This window comes from Nymphalis io, chromosome 15, assembly GCF_905147045.1.
Source record: "Nymphalis io chromosome 15, ilAglIoxx1.1, whole genome shotgun sequence".
Classification (NCBI taxonomy): domain Eukaryota; kingdom Metazoa; phylum Arthropoda; class Insecta; order Lepidoptera; family Nymphalidae; genus Nymphalis; species Nymphalis io.
In genome coordinates, this window is record NC_065902.1 from 6,543,581 (window position 1) to 6,556,786 (window position 13,206).

Genomic DNA, 13,206 nt, shown 5'->3' on the forward strand with positions numbered 1-13,206 from the left:
TGCCTTATGGTTCTTAATTAGTATTATTTAATATATAAAATTATTAATATTATTAGGGAATAAAATAAAAATGTTATAATGTTATTTTAATGAAGCAATAACGTATACTTACAAATGCATAATAATGCTAATTAACTTGCTTTGTCCAAGACAAGCATAACAAATATATTTTTAAAATTAAATTAACGGTACTTATTTAAACGAAACAGATAAAGTGACTTCTAACACTATTAGTTACTAATTTTTTTTATGAATAAAAAAGAATATGTTACGCTTACTAAGAAGTTTATAAAGTAATGTGATGATAAGCCCCAAGCATATTTTTTTGACTATCTTTTCACAAGTTTATTTATTTTTATAACGTTATGCGTTCTGGCAAATATTCGGCAGAACCTCGACATAATACGCGAAGATAATAGAGCATTATTGTACAGTTTTATGAGCCCTCCATGCGAGTATGCTAGTAAATATTTGTCTACTCTATATTGCACCCCGCATTACACAACTTAAAAAAACCTATCATAGAAACAAAATATATCCTATATTGTTACATATTTCTGTATATATAGAACTCTTCTTCAGACGACATTTAGATTAGGATTTAGTGTGAAGATCTGAATGAAGAGTTGTTCAAAATAAAATGTGATTCCTTTATTTCTTTAGTATTATTGGAAAGTCGCTCACGCATCGTTCATTCAATTAAGGTTGAATTTTGTATAGTTGTTGTGACTATTAATTTATTCGTCGTAACTTATCTTATCAAGTTTTTGCATAAACACAAATTTTTATTAAAAATTTTGAAGTAAAGAAGAAATTTCGACTAATATAAATTGTAATTCTGTGTAATTTATTTATTGTATTTATTTATATGATAACCTTTTATTTACCAACCTGTCACATGTGTAAGTGTGTAAAAAACAGCACATCTTTTAATATTTAAAAATAAGGTTTTATAACTTAATAAGGTATTGAGTACTATTTGCATTAAATCATAAAGATAAATATGTATTTTCTTTTATATAGATTTACTTATATAATACGTTCACTCGACACAAAAAGCTAAGAGATACACAAAGGAACCAATACGATAAGCCATAATGTATGTCTGCCATGCATAGATATATCACGGTCGATAATTTATAAAGTACAATATTATATTTGTTTGAAATACTGGACAATTGCAATGACATGTAAGTAAGCCTGCTCCTGTTTAATAAAAAAAACTTATTTTTATTATTAGTAAAATTTTTGTCTAAAGAATTGTTAAATTTACGTATAAAATATAACATTTATGTATTTATTAAATAATTATACATATCATGAAAGTGCTTGAATTATACTGTTATAAATAATATGAATTAGTGAGTCTTAATGACTAAATGAAAATTTAAGTAAATAATTTTCGCTAATAAAAATCAAAATCAAAAACCAAACATTATTTTTATTAAAAGTATATGATATTCATTTCAAACGACAATAATATAATTACATAAACACGTCCAAGTGATATTCTCAGACAGGCATTCATTTTGCAGCCAAGTAGAATTATTAGTAGTATAGCTATAGTAACAGTCTATTACATGATATCAAATGATGTAGCCATAAATATATTTAAGAAAAAAATCTTAAAAGCACGTAATGGCGTTAAAGTAGCATCGTAACACACGCCCTCTTGCGGTGCCCTGTCCACGACGTTGTAGCCCCGTCTGAAAAATAAAAATAAATTATATTAGAAAGATTGCCCAAACTTTGCTGGTTACATTTTGACATAAGATCCAATTAACAGATAATATAAAATACTGTACTTTGTTAATTTTACATTATTTTATAACAATAAATGCAGAGTATCACTGAGCCAATTGATCGTGAATCTTCACCTATAGACATTACATAGACATTGGCGCTGCAACAAATGATTGATCAATCATGAGATCTAAGATAACCCTTGTGATAATACAGACAGTGGTATATGTAGATAGGCATGCGCAAAATTACCAGTGGAGAAAGAACTAAACATTTTAACAGTACGTTCAATAGAAAGATATACAATATCCTGTCTCATCATCATCCCGTTCTCGTCATAGGCCTTTCCAATGTCACGCCACTGAGCTTGATCTTCAGCTCACAATTTCCATCCGTTGCCAGACACATTGTGTATATCGTTTCTCCACCTAGCTGGAGGGCATCCTACGCTACGCTTGCCAAGCTTGGTCTTCATTCTAGAACGGTTGTCAGTTCTGCAACACATGTGTCCAGTCCAGCCCACTGCCATTTTAACTTACTAATCCTTTGGGCTATGTCGATAACTTTGGTTCTTGACTTGCCAAAGGTAGATGTATTCCTGAACAACTTCGATAGGAACTCCGTTAAGAGCTATCAGGTCCGTGTTGACGTGTTCATTGCACCTTATCTTTGTTTTGACCAATTCTAACAGTCTTCTGCTGCTCCAGGCTGCTTAGCATCGACTGCATGTCCTGGATGGTTTCTGACACTTTGACAAAATCGTCTGCAAATGTCAAGTGTGAAAGGTACTCGCTGTTTTAAGTGCAGCGTCTTGAACATGTCCTATAAAGATTTAATGAACAATTTTGAGAAAATTACGTTCCCTTGCCTCGATGCATGTGAATAGGTTCGGACTGCTGATTTTGTACATTACGACGATTATAACAGCTGCGTCATACCGATCCCAAAGCACTTAAATGTATCTCTATTTGATTTGGCACAGTTGTAAGGACTCCAGAACAGACCAGGATTCAATAGAGTCAAAAGCCTTCTCATAGTCTATAAATTCTAAAAACAGGGACTGATTATATTCTTCGGTTTTCTGCATAATCTTTCGCACTGTGTTGTTCCTGTTCTAATCGACTAATCAAAAAATTATTATATAGCAAAATGAAATCGATGGCTACGTACATAAAATATGAATATTACAATTTCGTATCAAAGGCGGCTTGCGGCTACGTTACAGCAATTTATTTTTTATGGTTTTAATAGTTTTGCAGCGTATATATATCTAACTTTGCTCCCAACTTCATCTTGGGTATATCAATAAATCGTAATTATTAGATTCTTTATAATAAAACGTGCGACTATATTATAAACTGCATTTAGAACTGTCCTGTACTATAAATATATTAAAAAAAAAGCAACAACAACTGCAAGTATCACTGAATTTTATGTGTTCAGTTTGTATTTATAATTCATCCTATGCTCGGTGACAAAGGAAAACATCATGAGGAAACCTGCATGTGTTGGACGCAAATATGCCATGTGTACCAACCCGCATTGTAACAGCGTGATGGAATAAACTGCAAACCTTCTTCTCAAATGAAGAGGAAGCCTTGGCCAAGCAATAGGACAAAAAAAATAAAAAGTAACATCCTGTTGATGGCTGTTACTTTTTATTTTTACTATATGACTATGCATCGATTTATTAAAATAATTTTATATTTTTCATGTTTTTATTGTAGTATACAACCTATCCTATGTTTTATAGGGTTATTATATATTTACTAAAGCAGCGAGTTAATAATTTCATTAATGACATAATTGCACGAGATTTTGTTAATCGTTCAAAGGTCAAAGTTTGCAATTTTAATTGTCATAAAGTGAAATCGATGTTTTAAAATAATGTATTGTTTTATTATTTTTAAACTTTTCCGTGTTTAAATACTATTATCCATTGAATCATAACATCACTGAAAACGTTTCCGATATTGTATGAAAGTGAGACGATTGAAAATATATATTTTAATTTCGCTTCTATTCAAATTTTGGCAGTGTCACTACTGGGGATCAACAATCTCTAGAAAATTCAGCGTTCAAGATGATTTGATCAGTCAGAGAAATCAAATTTTATACATGCAGTCATATATGCTTTGACAATAGCTCTGCGAAATATATACGTATATACTTAATGGCTCACCATATCATTTGTGTCAAAATTAGCCAGACGTAAGGGCGCCGTCCGTGGGCCTTCTCGGTCCGAGTTCAAGCGCTGGTTCACACTCTCCTCGTGAAGTGCCTTTTGCAATGCGATCAACAAACGATCCAGGACAAGAGCTGCTCTCTTTCGAGGGATAAAAATATTCTGGAAAACAAAACAAATTAGTTATTTATCCTGTTGGTACGGAGAAAACATTTAACATTTCGCTATACCGACATTAAAATATAAATGTAACGACTATCAATCATTAATGCTTTTTATTTATTTATTTATTTTAAAAAAGGTGGGCAGACTGGCAAATGGTCCACTGATGGTTATAGCCGCCTATAGATAGGGACACTGAAAGAAGTAATAAGCATCCTTTATCCATGTGGGTTACTTGTAAGCAAATAGACAACGCCTGTATATTAATCAGGCAGTTTACATAGTTTTACCACCTACGGCATTCCGCGCTTTCTCCTGGGACTGTATAATAAAAAAATGCGATAAATGTAAGAAGTTTCGGGGAAAGTTCAAAAGGAAGATTTCAAAGATTTTGAAATAATAATATAAAATAGTATTGCAGTATTAATTAATCGCCTGGTGCGAAATTATGACCCCGCCATACCACACACAATAAATGATCTCACGTTGTTTCATTATCTACTCGTCATTGTTTTTTTTTTTGTTTCGATTGTTGGTTAAATTAACATAGAAATTACAAGAAATTCATGTTTATATTATCCTAAATAACAATAAAATTGACGAACTTTAAAAATTACACTGTTTTCACATATCATCATACATATTCTAAAATTAAAATGGAAATACTCGTTTTTGAAGTTATTCTTAAATTAATATATGATTGATATATTGATACCATATGATTTCATGCCTTTTATATTTTATTATACATTTTATGCGTTCTATTTTGTAATTTTTGTATATCTTTTATTTATGAATTTATGATAGTGTCCTTTTGAACGATTTCGACCACGACGGTCATTGTTAAGCGAGACTAGCTATTATATTCCCTTAACAACGATTTGATCCTCACTCTCGTAATCCAATGGAACGACAAAACCGACATGGCCGGAAAGAGTTCAGACGCAGTACCATCTTTTACACCGGTGTTTTACGTGCTTCCCGAGGCATATAAGAATACACTTTCAATTTCCTACCACCTGGCTTTTACTAAGAGTTTTTCCATAGAAAAATACATTTTTTATGCGAGCCATAATCCGAACTAAGGACCTCGGGAACTGTGGCTTTATAAGCTAGCCACACACACACAAACGAGACCGTGAAAGTATTATAAAGTGGCAACATATTGTTTTAATTACCTCTGATATATCACCTCTATTATATCCTAGGGTAAATTCAGGGTCTGAGAACGCTGTTGATTCGGCATCATAGGACGGAGCAGCGAGAGCGCCGGACAGCGCCATGATGAGAATTGGTAGTACACAGTTCATTGTTAGGACATGAGAATAAATCCTGAAATTAAAATTACACTAATTTTAATGCATGAATATAAAATTTATTGGATATGGGTGACGTATAGATGATAAATCAATACTTTAAGCAATGTCTAGGGATACTGGATGTATTCAAATTTTTAAATAAATCTGGGTAGCTGATGTGGGGAGTGCTCGAGAGAATGTATTGATGGAACCACATTCATTTTGAAAATACTCAATCCTACGATTATGATACGTATAAAAACTTTAATAAGTTAATACAAGGCTGTATAATACCTTGAATATTCAAGTAAATTTATTACAATCGGTTTACGGTTTAAGTAAATTTTTTGTAATTTGTCATATTCTTTTCAAAAAGTTTATAAGAATATACTATCAAACTGAATTTTTGTTATTTTGTTTGTTTTCAAAAATGTGCATATTTTATAGTCAAGAAGATTTGATTTAGGAGACAAGTATAATTGGTTGATTTATGTATCAAAACATAGCCTAAAGAACAGTCAAGACGAACATTTTTATAATATTAAAACATAATTGCGACATTTTAGTACTTATAAATTTATGTAACTGAACCGTCCCGAAACCAATTGATAAGACTTAAGAAATTCATGTTAAACTAATTTCTATGCAGGATATATCAACAACTCAGCATTTCTAGTTATAGCTATATTTAATACATGCGAATGAATACAAAGTTATAAGTAAGAAATAAATTTCAATCAAACTAAGAAAAATCGTGAAGTAGGTCAAAGTTTTCTATTCAACCAATTGTTCGATACACGATTGTAAATAAATACTTTGTCGAAGATGTTAATTCTGTTTTGTTTTGAACTTTCTTTTTACGGCGGTATTGATCAGTCCAGTGACCGATAGCAAAAGTTAAAAAGGAACTATGACTTAAAAAATAAAAACTAATATAAATATAATGTCTAAACGTCTGATTGTTAGTTTGGTTTTTGAACGCGCTAATATCTATTCTCAAACAAAAGAACTCTTCAGCTTTATATAATTGTATAACACGATTTTATTTGTAGGCCCATCATTATTATACTTACGTTAAAGAAACATCACGTTTGCCATTTACAAAAAAAGCCAAAGCCATAGCGGAGAGACAAGCACAATCTTGCTAATAAATTAAGATTAAATTAACTTGCAGAGACGTGCAATTGTTTATTTCCTTAAAACGAATTCAATTATGTCTATATTGAGAAAGCATTGGAGCTTCAGGGACACGTCTGAAGTCCGCATCATATAGCCGACGACAGTAAGATATACTATACCATATAATGTAAGAGTTTATTTTTTATAATAATACGGTTGCTTATCTTATCATATTTCAATTATATTTACGTAAAACTATAAATTATTATTTTTAAATTGAATGAGTGTACTAGTGTAGAATTAAACCTACATAATATAAAGATTAAAATTATAAATACTGTTTTGATAAAAATAATAACTATTTTCCATCATGACCAGCCAGTGTGATAATCAATTTTGGTCATGGCCGATATTCTCGAAGGAGAATAACCAACTATGCAGTGTTCGAGTCTGAGATGCACACTATATATACATCAATCCCATAATCTGATAGGACGGTAATCAGATTCGACCGGACAATATGCAGGCTCCGAACTAACAGTTTTATGTGTTGTCCGAGGCACGAGTGTTTTCTCATTCGAGCTGTTTGGCTAAGAATTTTAACTCGATAAAATTTTATTAGGATAGATCCAGGACTTGAACCCAGGACCTCGAAATCTGCAGCCTTAAAATCCACCTACTGTACCAACGAGGCAGTCGATTTCGATATGTTATATAAAACACACATGGGTATCAATAAGTATGGAAGTATCAGGGGCACATTTAAGCCCCGTGTCATGTAGCCGTCGACAGTAGGATAACGAATGACACGCTTATTCTTTAAAGGATCAACTGGTTTATTATTTCACTGATCTTTTATCACAGTTTGAACTTAATACTCACTATTTTTATTGCGAGTAAGGACTGAGTTCTACTATATATTACTACTATGTTGTTACTATGTACTAATTTTGATGAAGTTACCTTTAATTATTAATTAAAAATATATGATTATTACATATTTATTTTTATTAATTATTGTAAAAAACTTTGATATTAAACATTAAATATACCTAACAACGTATCCGAATATAGATTGATAGATTCTACCAAGAAGAACTAGCGAGAAACCCTGTCTGTCTTTTTCACCAATAACTTACATGAATTTAATCATATAAAGTGTAGTATATAAGTATAATATTTATTTTATCTACGTATAATCTTGTGTATAATATATATTCGTTATTTTATTTAAGAAGAACTTTAATTCATTTGTATTAGTTGGATTGCTTTGTCTGTGTGTATGCTTACGTAAATCTTTTGTAATGTTAAATTTAACAAATTTGTAAAATTGGTCTTATTTAATATTTTACTAAAATATTTGATGGATTGATTCTATTATAAGCACAAAAATCTCGTAAAAGGACAAATTGAAATTAAATTCAGGTTGATAATATTAAAAGTTAAATTATAGAATGTATTTTATAACATTTTATATTTAAAGTAACATATTATTTCTCTATATAAGAATATCGTAGAGTTTCGTAGTCCTGCGTAGCTTGTCTACGGTTCAGTGCAGTATTCACGTAGCACTACTTCATTGTTGTTTTTTATTTACCCCGTTTAAGATTTCGAATAGAATTTTAGAATCTGTTATTTTTTTGGTTAGTTCATAATATACAAACAACTGTAACGTTTTTAGTATATAAAGTTTAGTTCAGTAAGTTTAGTTCTTCAGTTTTAAATAATTCTGTATTACAATTTTAAAATTTAATTTAAATAAAAAATTTAATGTATTACAATTTTAATTTAAAAATTCTAATGTTACTTAGTTTTTTATTAATACAATTTATATACCGTATCCCTAAATGAGAATTGTCATTTATTCACATATAATCTAATATTAGCTATCAATGAGAACTATTATAAAATTATCATATTTATTTTAATAAAAATTGATAAATATAATTATAGTAATCAATAATTAATAATTATTGATTACTATTATAAAAATATTATAATTCAATTTAATTATAACTATTACATAATTCACTAACTATTTATTATGATGTATTTACTTAATTGTTGTTTTTTATTTTTATTATATAATTTATATTGTTTTATTTATTAATTGTACGTGTAAGTTACTCTTAAAATCAAGTATGATAAGTGATGTCGCCATATTTAAATATAAATATAATATAAAATACTTACAGATTCTACACAAAATCACTAATATATTTTAAATATAACGTTAAGATGAAAATAATTCACTTTTATACTATGTTAAAAGTTTATTAATTATTGTTTTCGACTGATTGACTGTCGAACTACGTGACGTGTTTAACGGAGAACAGACCGAGTCGCTATTAGGGAAGCATGCGACGTCCTTGCCTTTATAAAGGCGGGAAGGACATGCTAACTGGCTTCGTTCTGTATTGCACTATTATTTTGTATTTGATAACAAATAAATATGTTTAATCGATATATTATATATTAAATAATATAATATGTTATTCATTTACAAGCATTTAAACATAAAATTCATATTTTAAATTTAGAGAGATCTTTGAGTTGTACTTGTGAATGATTGTTAATAATGATATTACTAATGAAAAAACTTTTACGTAAATTTTTAACATTATTACTGAGGTATTAATGTACAACTTATTTATTACAAAATACAAATATTCGTTTTTACGCTTTCTCAAAAAAGATGTATGTTATAAAGCCAAATCAAATACAAAAAACTATCCAACATTTTCTAAACAAAAACAATGTCGCTTAAGAATAGCCTTTCTTAAACTTATTCAAATTGACTAATGATTGTCGTAAGCTTAAAATCTTCTAGCAACAATTTAATACTTTCATGTTTAAATTAATACTTTAAAAATATTCAAGATTTTTATTTTTATAAATAAGGTATATTGCATTGAATAATTATATTTAATATCGAAACTTGCACGAACCGTTAGAAACCCAGGTCATTGTTTATCTTAGTTAACTATAAAAGAGTCATATTTATATGAGAACAATTATGAATATATTATATATATATCTCATATATATATTATGAATATATTATAAATATATTTGTCTCTTTGTAAAAAAAAGAATTGACGTCATCAGGAATAGTAAATGGTATAGATTATGTAGTGATAATTTTTTATTGTAACATGTAATGTTTTTTTATTAAGTGATTATTATAAACAATTGACTACCTTTTACCGGAGTTGGATACATTTTAATTTATCATAGCTACTTTTCATCCATATATAATAAAATATAATAATTGATAATATTGTTCATATTATCAAATTATTGCCCTTATAAAATTCGACTTTATGTGCACTATGGTGTTAAACAATACGGTACTAAATTTTGCAAAATCCAATATCTAATTCAAGTACAATCATTATATACACCCAATTACATTTGGTGGTAGGTCTTTGTGCTAGCCCGTCTGGGTAAGAACTTATCAAATATTCTACCGCCAAACAGAAATACAGAAGGACATGACATCTCCCTGCGAGCAATTGTGTCGGCGATGCTCTGCAGAAATCAAGGTGGAGGGTCGTGGCTTCCTTCTGTGAGACCGTAATGGTCCAAAAGGAGACAGTATAACGAGAACGAGAAAGAGGTGATATTGCTCGGTAGAAGGGACGTCGGCGTTGTCTCGGCCTTCCCACAGCTCTGACGTCCGGGGCTTAGAAGATAAAACGTAACCCTGGGGTTGTGGATGCGAGAGCTATTCAACTCATGTGTCCTATTTCAGACGGCCCTGAGGGCTGCAGCCGGATGGCCTCGCGCTGCCGCACGCACGCGTGTGGGGATGCAATACTTATTATTAATCTCTTCCATTTTAATGGGTGAGGAAGTTAATAACTACAGGCAAAAGTTACATAAACAAATAGGTTTCAAATGTCAATGTATAAAGGTAGAGATGACCACTGTTAAGGATTTAAAGGATTTGTCAGTCTGCCTTCCTATATTAATTTTAAAAATCTAAGAACAGACGTTACAGAGACGAACAGAGTTGTTTCCATTAGATAATTTCCTATGTAAATGACATTTTTCCACAATAGCTTATAAAATATCCCGCAATTAATAAAATGTAATAAGTTATGATCATAAAGACCCGCTATCGGGCTGGATTAAACGCTAAATTCTAGTACGATATAATTACATCCGTGTGAAAAATAGTTGATCGTTTGCATATGTTGTTTGTAAGAGACTTATATTTAAGTGAGCCATTATTAGCTTATATCGTGATCTTTTTTTATACTTACATTCCTTTTTTTAACACAAGCCAACCAGTAATGTTTATTTTTATCTGACATAAAAATTTGCTATATTAAAGTTGAAGTATAAATATTTATAGTAGAAAAATAATACAGTGCAACCTCGATATAACAATTAGAAAATCTTCGTTAAACCAAGTAATTTTTTACAATGAGGTTTGTTATATAGAAGTCAGGTTACTCTACGATTTGTTATAACAAGGTAATAAAACTTGTACGTTTACATACTTAATGATATATTATTTCTCTCGCCATTGTTACTGTTAAACTAACAACAGTGACAAACAGAAGTGCTTACATTACTTCTCATAAAACAAACAATGATTGTCTTACGAAAAATTAAGGTGTCTAAAACTTGTCGAGATATGAGTTATTTAGGAATTGAGCATGAATGATTGGTTTGATTCGTCATGTAAAGGTTATAAGTTGACAAAATTCGTTAAATAGAGATAACTTATACTCACTATTTATATTCTGTAATGGATGAAAATTCGTTATAAGAGGTTTCTAACAAAGGCTATGACAGGTAACAGGTTACTGCCCGTACGAGCCAATTCTTACGGGCAGTTCTAGAGGATTACGAAAAATTAACAATATATATATATAAATATGATTGTGAATATAAATTTCATATTTTATTGGTTTCCTGGTGACAGTATAAGTAAATTCAATCAATTACATTTGCTATTTAAGTTAAACAATTTTTTACTTGTTGATTTTTTTGTGTTGTTAAGCACTGGATAAAATTAGTAATATCGTTAATTATAACTTAAGCAGTGTGGGCCGTTATGATCAAAGATTCCAACAACTAATAAATAGTAAGAATAAGGATGACGGCTCATTTTCTAAGATAGTTACACCATCAACTTATCATTGAGCACTTGATTGTAACGGAATATACATGTAAAGGTGAATTGTGAATGATGAATTTGATGAACAATGACAAATAATTTTACCTATATTTACTAAGATATTAAGCGAAATTGTTAATATTTTATCTGATTTTGCATGTTTAAATAAAGTACAAGGGTGAAAAATAAGATATTGTATGTTTAACTACATTATATTAACAAGAATTGTATTTGATCTAAATTGTAAAAGAATAAAATTTCACTGTTTTTTTACAATTTTAATCGTTTTTTGAGACAAAAACGGATAATTGATTAAATTTACAAATAATTAATCTTGGGCTTTCGAATAGGGATTATTTGTAAATTCTTTACGTTTATATTTATAACGACGTTGCGACGCTGTTAAGACAAGATGGCTGCGGAAAAAAAATACAGCGTTTTGTATTAATTGTCATATAATCAGGGGAACTATACCATATCCTTCAGAATAATTTTTAAAATAGGTGAATTAGGAAAAAAATACGTATAATTTTACAACCCGGAAGTCGTTGTTAATTTAAAAGCATATAAGCAAGATGAGGTCCCGCCGCGAAAAGGGCGTGTAAGGTATACGTGGGTGAATTCTGAAGTTTTACCTACCATGATCCGAGATGACCCAGTGGTTATAACGAGTGAATCTTAACCAATGTTAGCGGGTTCAAGCAAAGGCAAGCAACGATGAATTTTCATATACTTTATTTGAATTTATAATTTATTTCGTGCTCGGCAATGAAGGATATCATCGTAAGATAACCTGCACGTGTGTCTAATTTCACTGAAATTCTGCCAAATGTGAAACCAACCAACCAAAACCAATCCGCATTGAAGCAGCGAGATGGAATAAGCTCCAAACCCTCTACACACACCGGTTACCTTTCCTCCAGGAGCCCGGGTACTATACTGGAGGTTTTGCGTAACAAAAAGTTGTAGTATTGTAATTTTAATAAGTGAAATTGTTGTTTTAGTATGAAGCAGGTGCGTTTCAAGAAAAATATTAGTTGAACTTATCCAATACTTTTGCCGATAGTGACAATAGCTTTATGTATACTATTGACATTATTCAAATTTTCATATAAAAATTGACGATAAATTAAACTATATAATTTTTTTAAGTACCACAAATATAAAAAAGAGAAATGCGAACCCTTGAAAACTCGAAACTAAGTCTGCTAAGCTAAATGCTTTGAAGAGTTACAGTACAAAATGATAAAAATAAAATTGCTCACACGGTAGATAATATTTTGAAAAATCCAACTTTAAGAAAACAGTGGTATACCACTCTGGTGCCACAATTAAACCTACCTATACCTATATAAACCTACTTATCGCAGAGGTCACCAAAGAAATAAAACACACAATAACGTATGGGTTATGTGAAGTCTTAAGAGTATAAGGTCATTTTCTCAAAGGATTGCAGCCTTCGAATCAATGAAGAACGTCCTTCAGAAAGACTCTTATTTTCCCATGCCTTTATTAATTAAAGGAAGGTATAACACAAAAATATATAATAACATTGTTCAGTATTATTA

The 13,206-nt window shown here is 30.2% G+C and overlaps 1 protein-coding gene across 1 annotated transcript; it reads right to left on the reverse strand.

The window, feature by feature from the left end:
* Positions 1-1,559: 1,559 nt before the first annotated feature.
* LOC126773967 (uncharacterized) lies at positions 1,560-8,781 on the reverse strand. Its single transcript, XM_050495232.1, has 4 exons — positions 8,701-8,781; positions 5,269-5,422; positions 3,926-4,090; positions 1,560-1,706 (listed from the first exon to the last, which is right to left on the reverse strand). Exons 2-4 carry the CDS (start codon positions 5,398-5,400, stop codon positions 1,626-1,628), a joined length of 378 nt encoding a protein of 125 aa, XP_050351189.1. The 5' UTR covers positions 5,401-5,422; positions 8,701-8,781; the 3' UTR covers positions 1,560-1,625.
* Between the last annotated feature and the right edge of the window lie 4,425 nt (positions 8,782-13,206).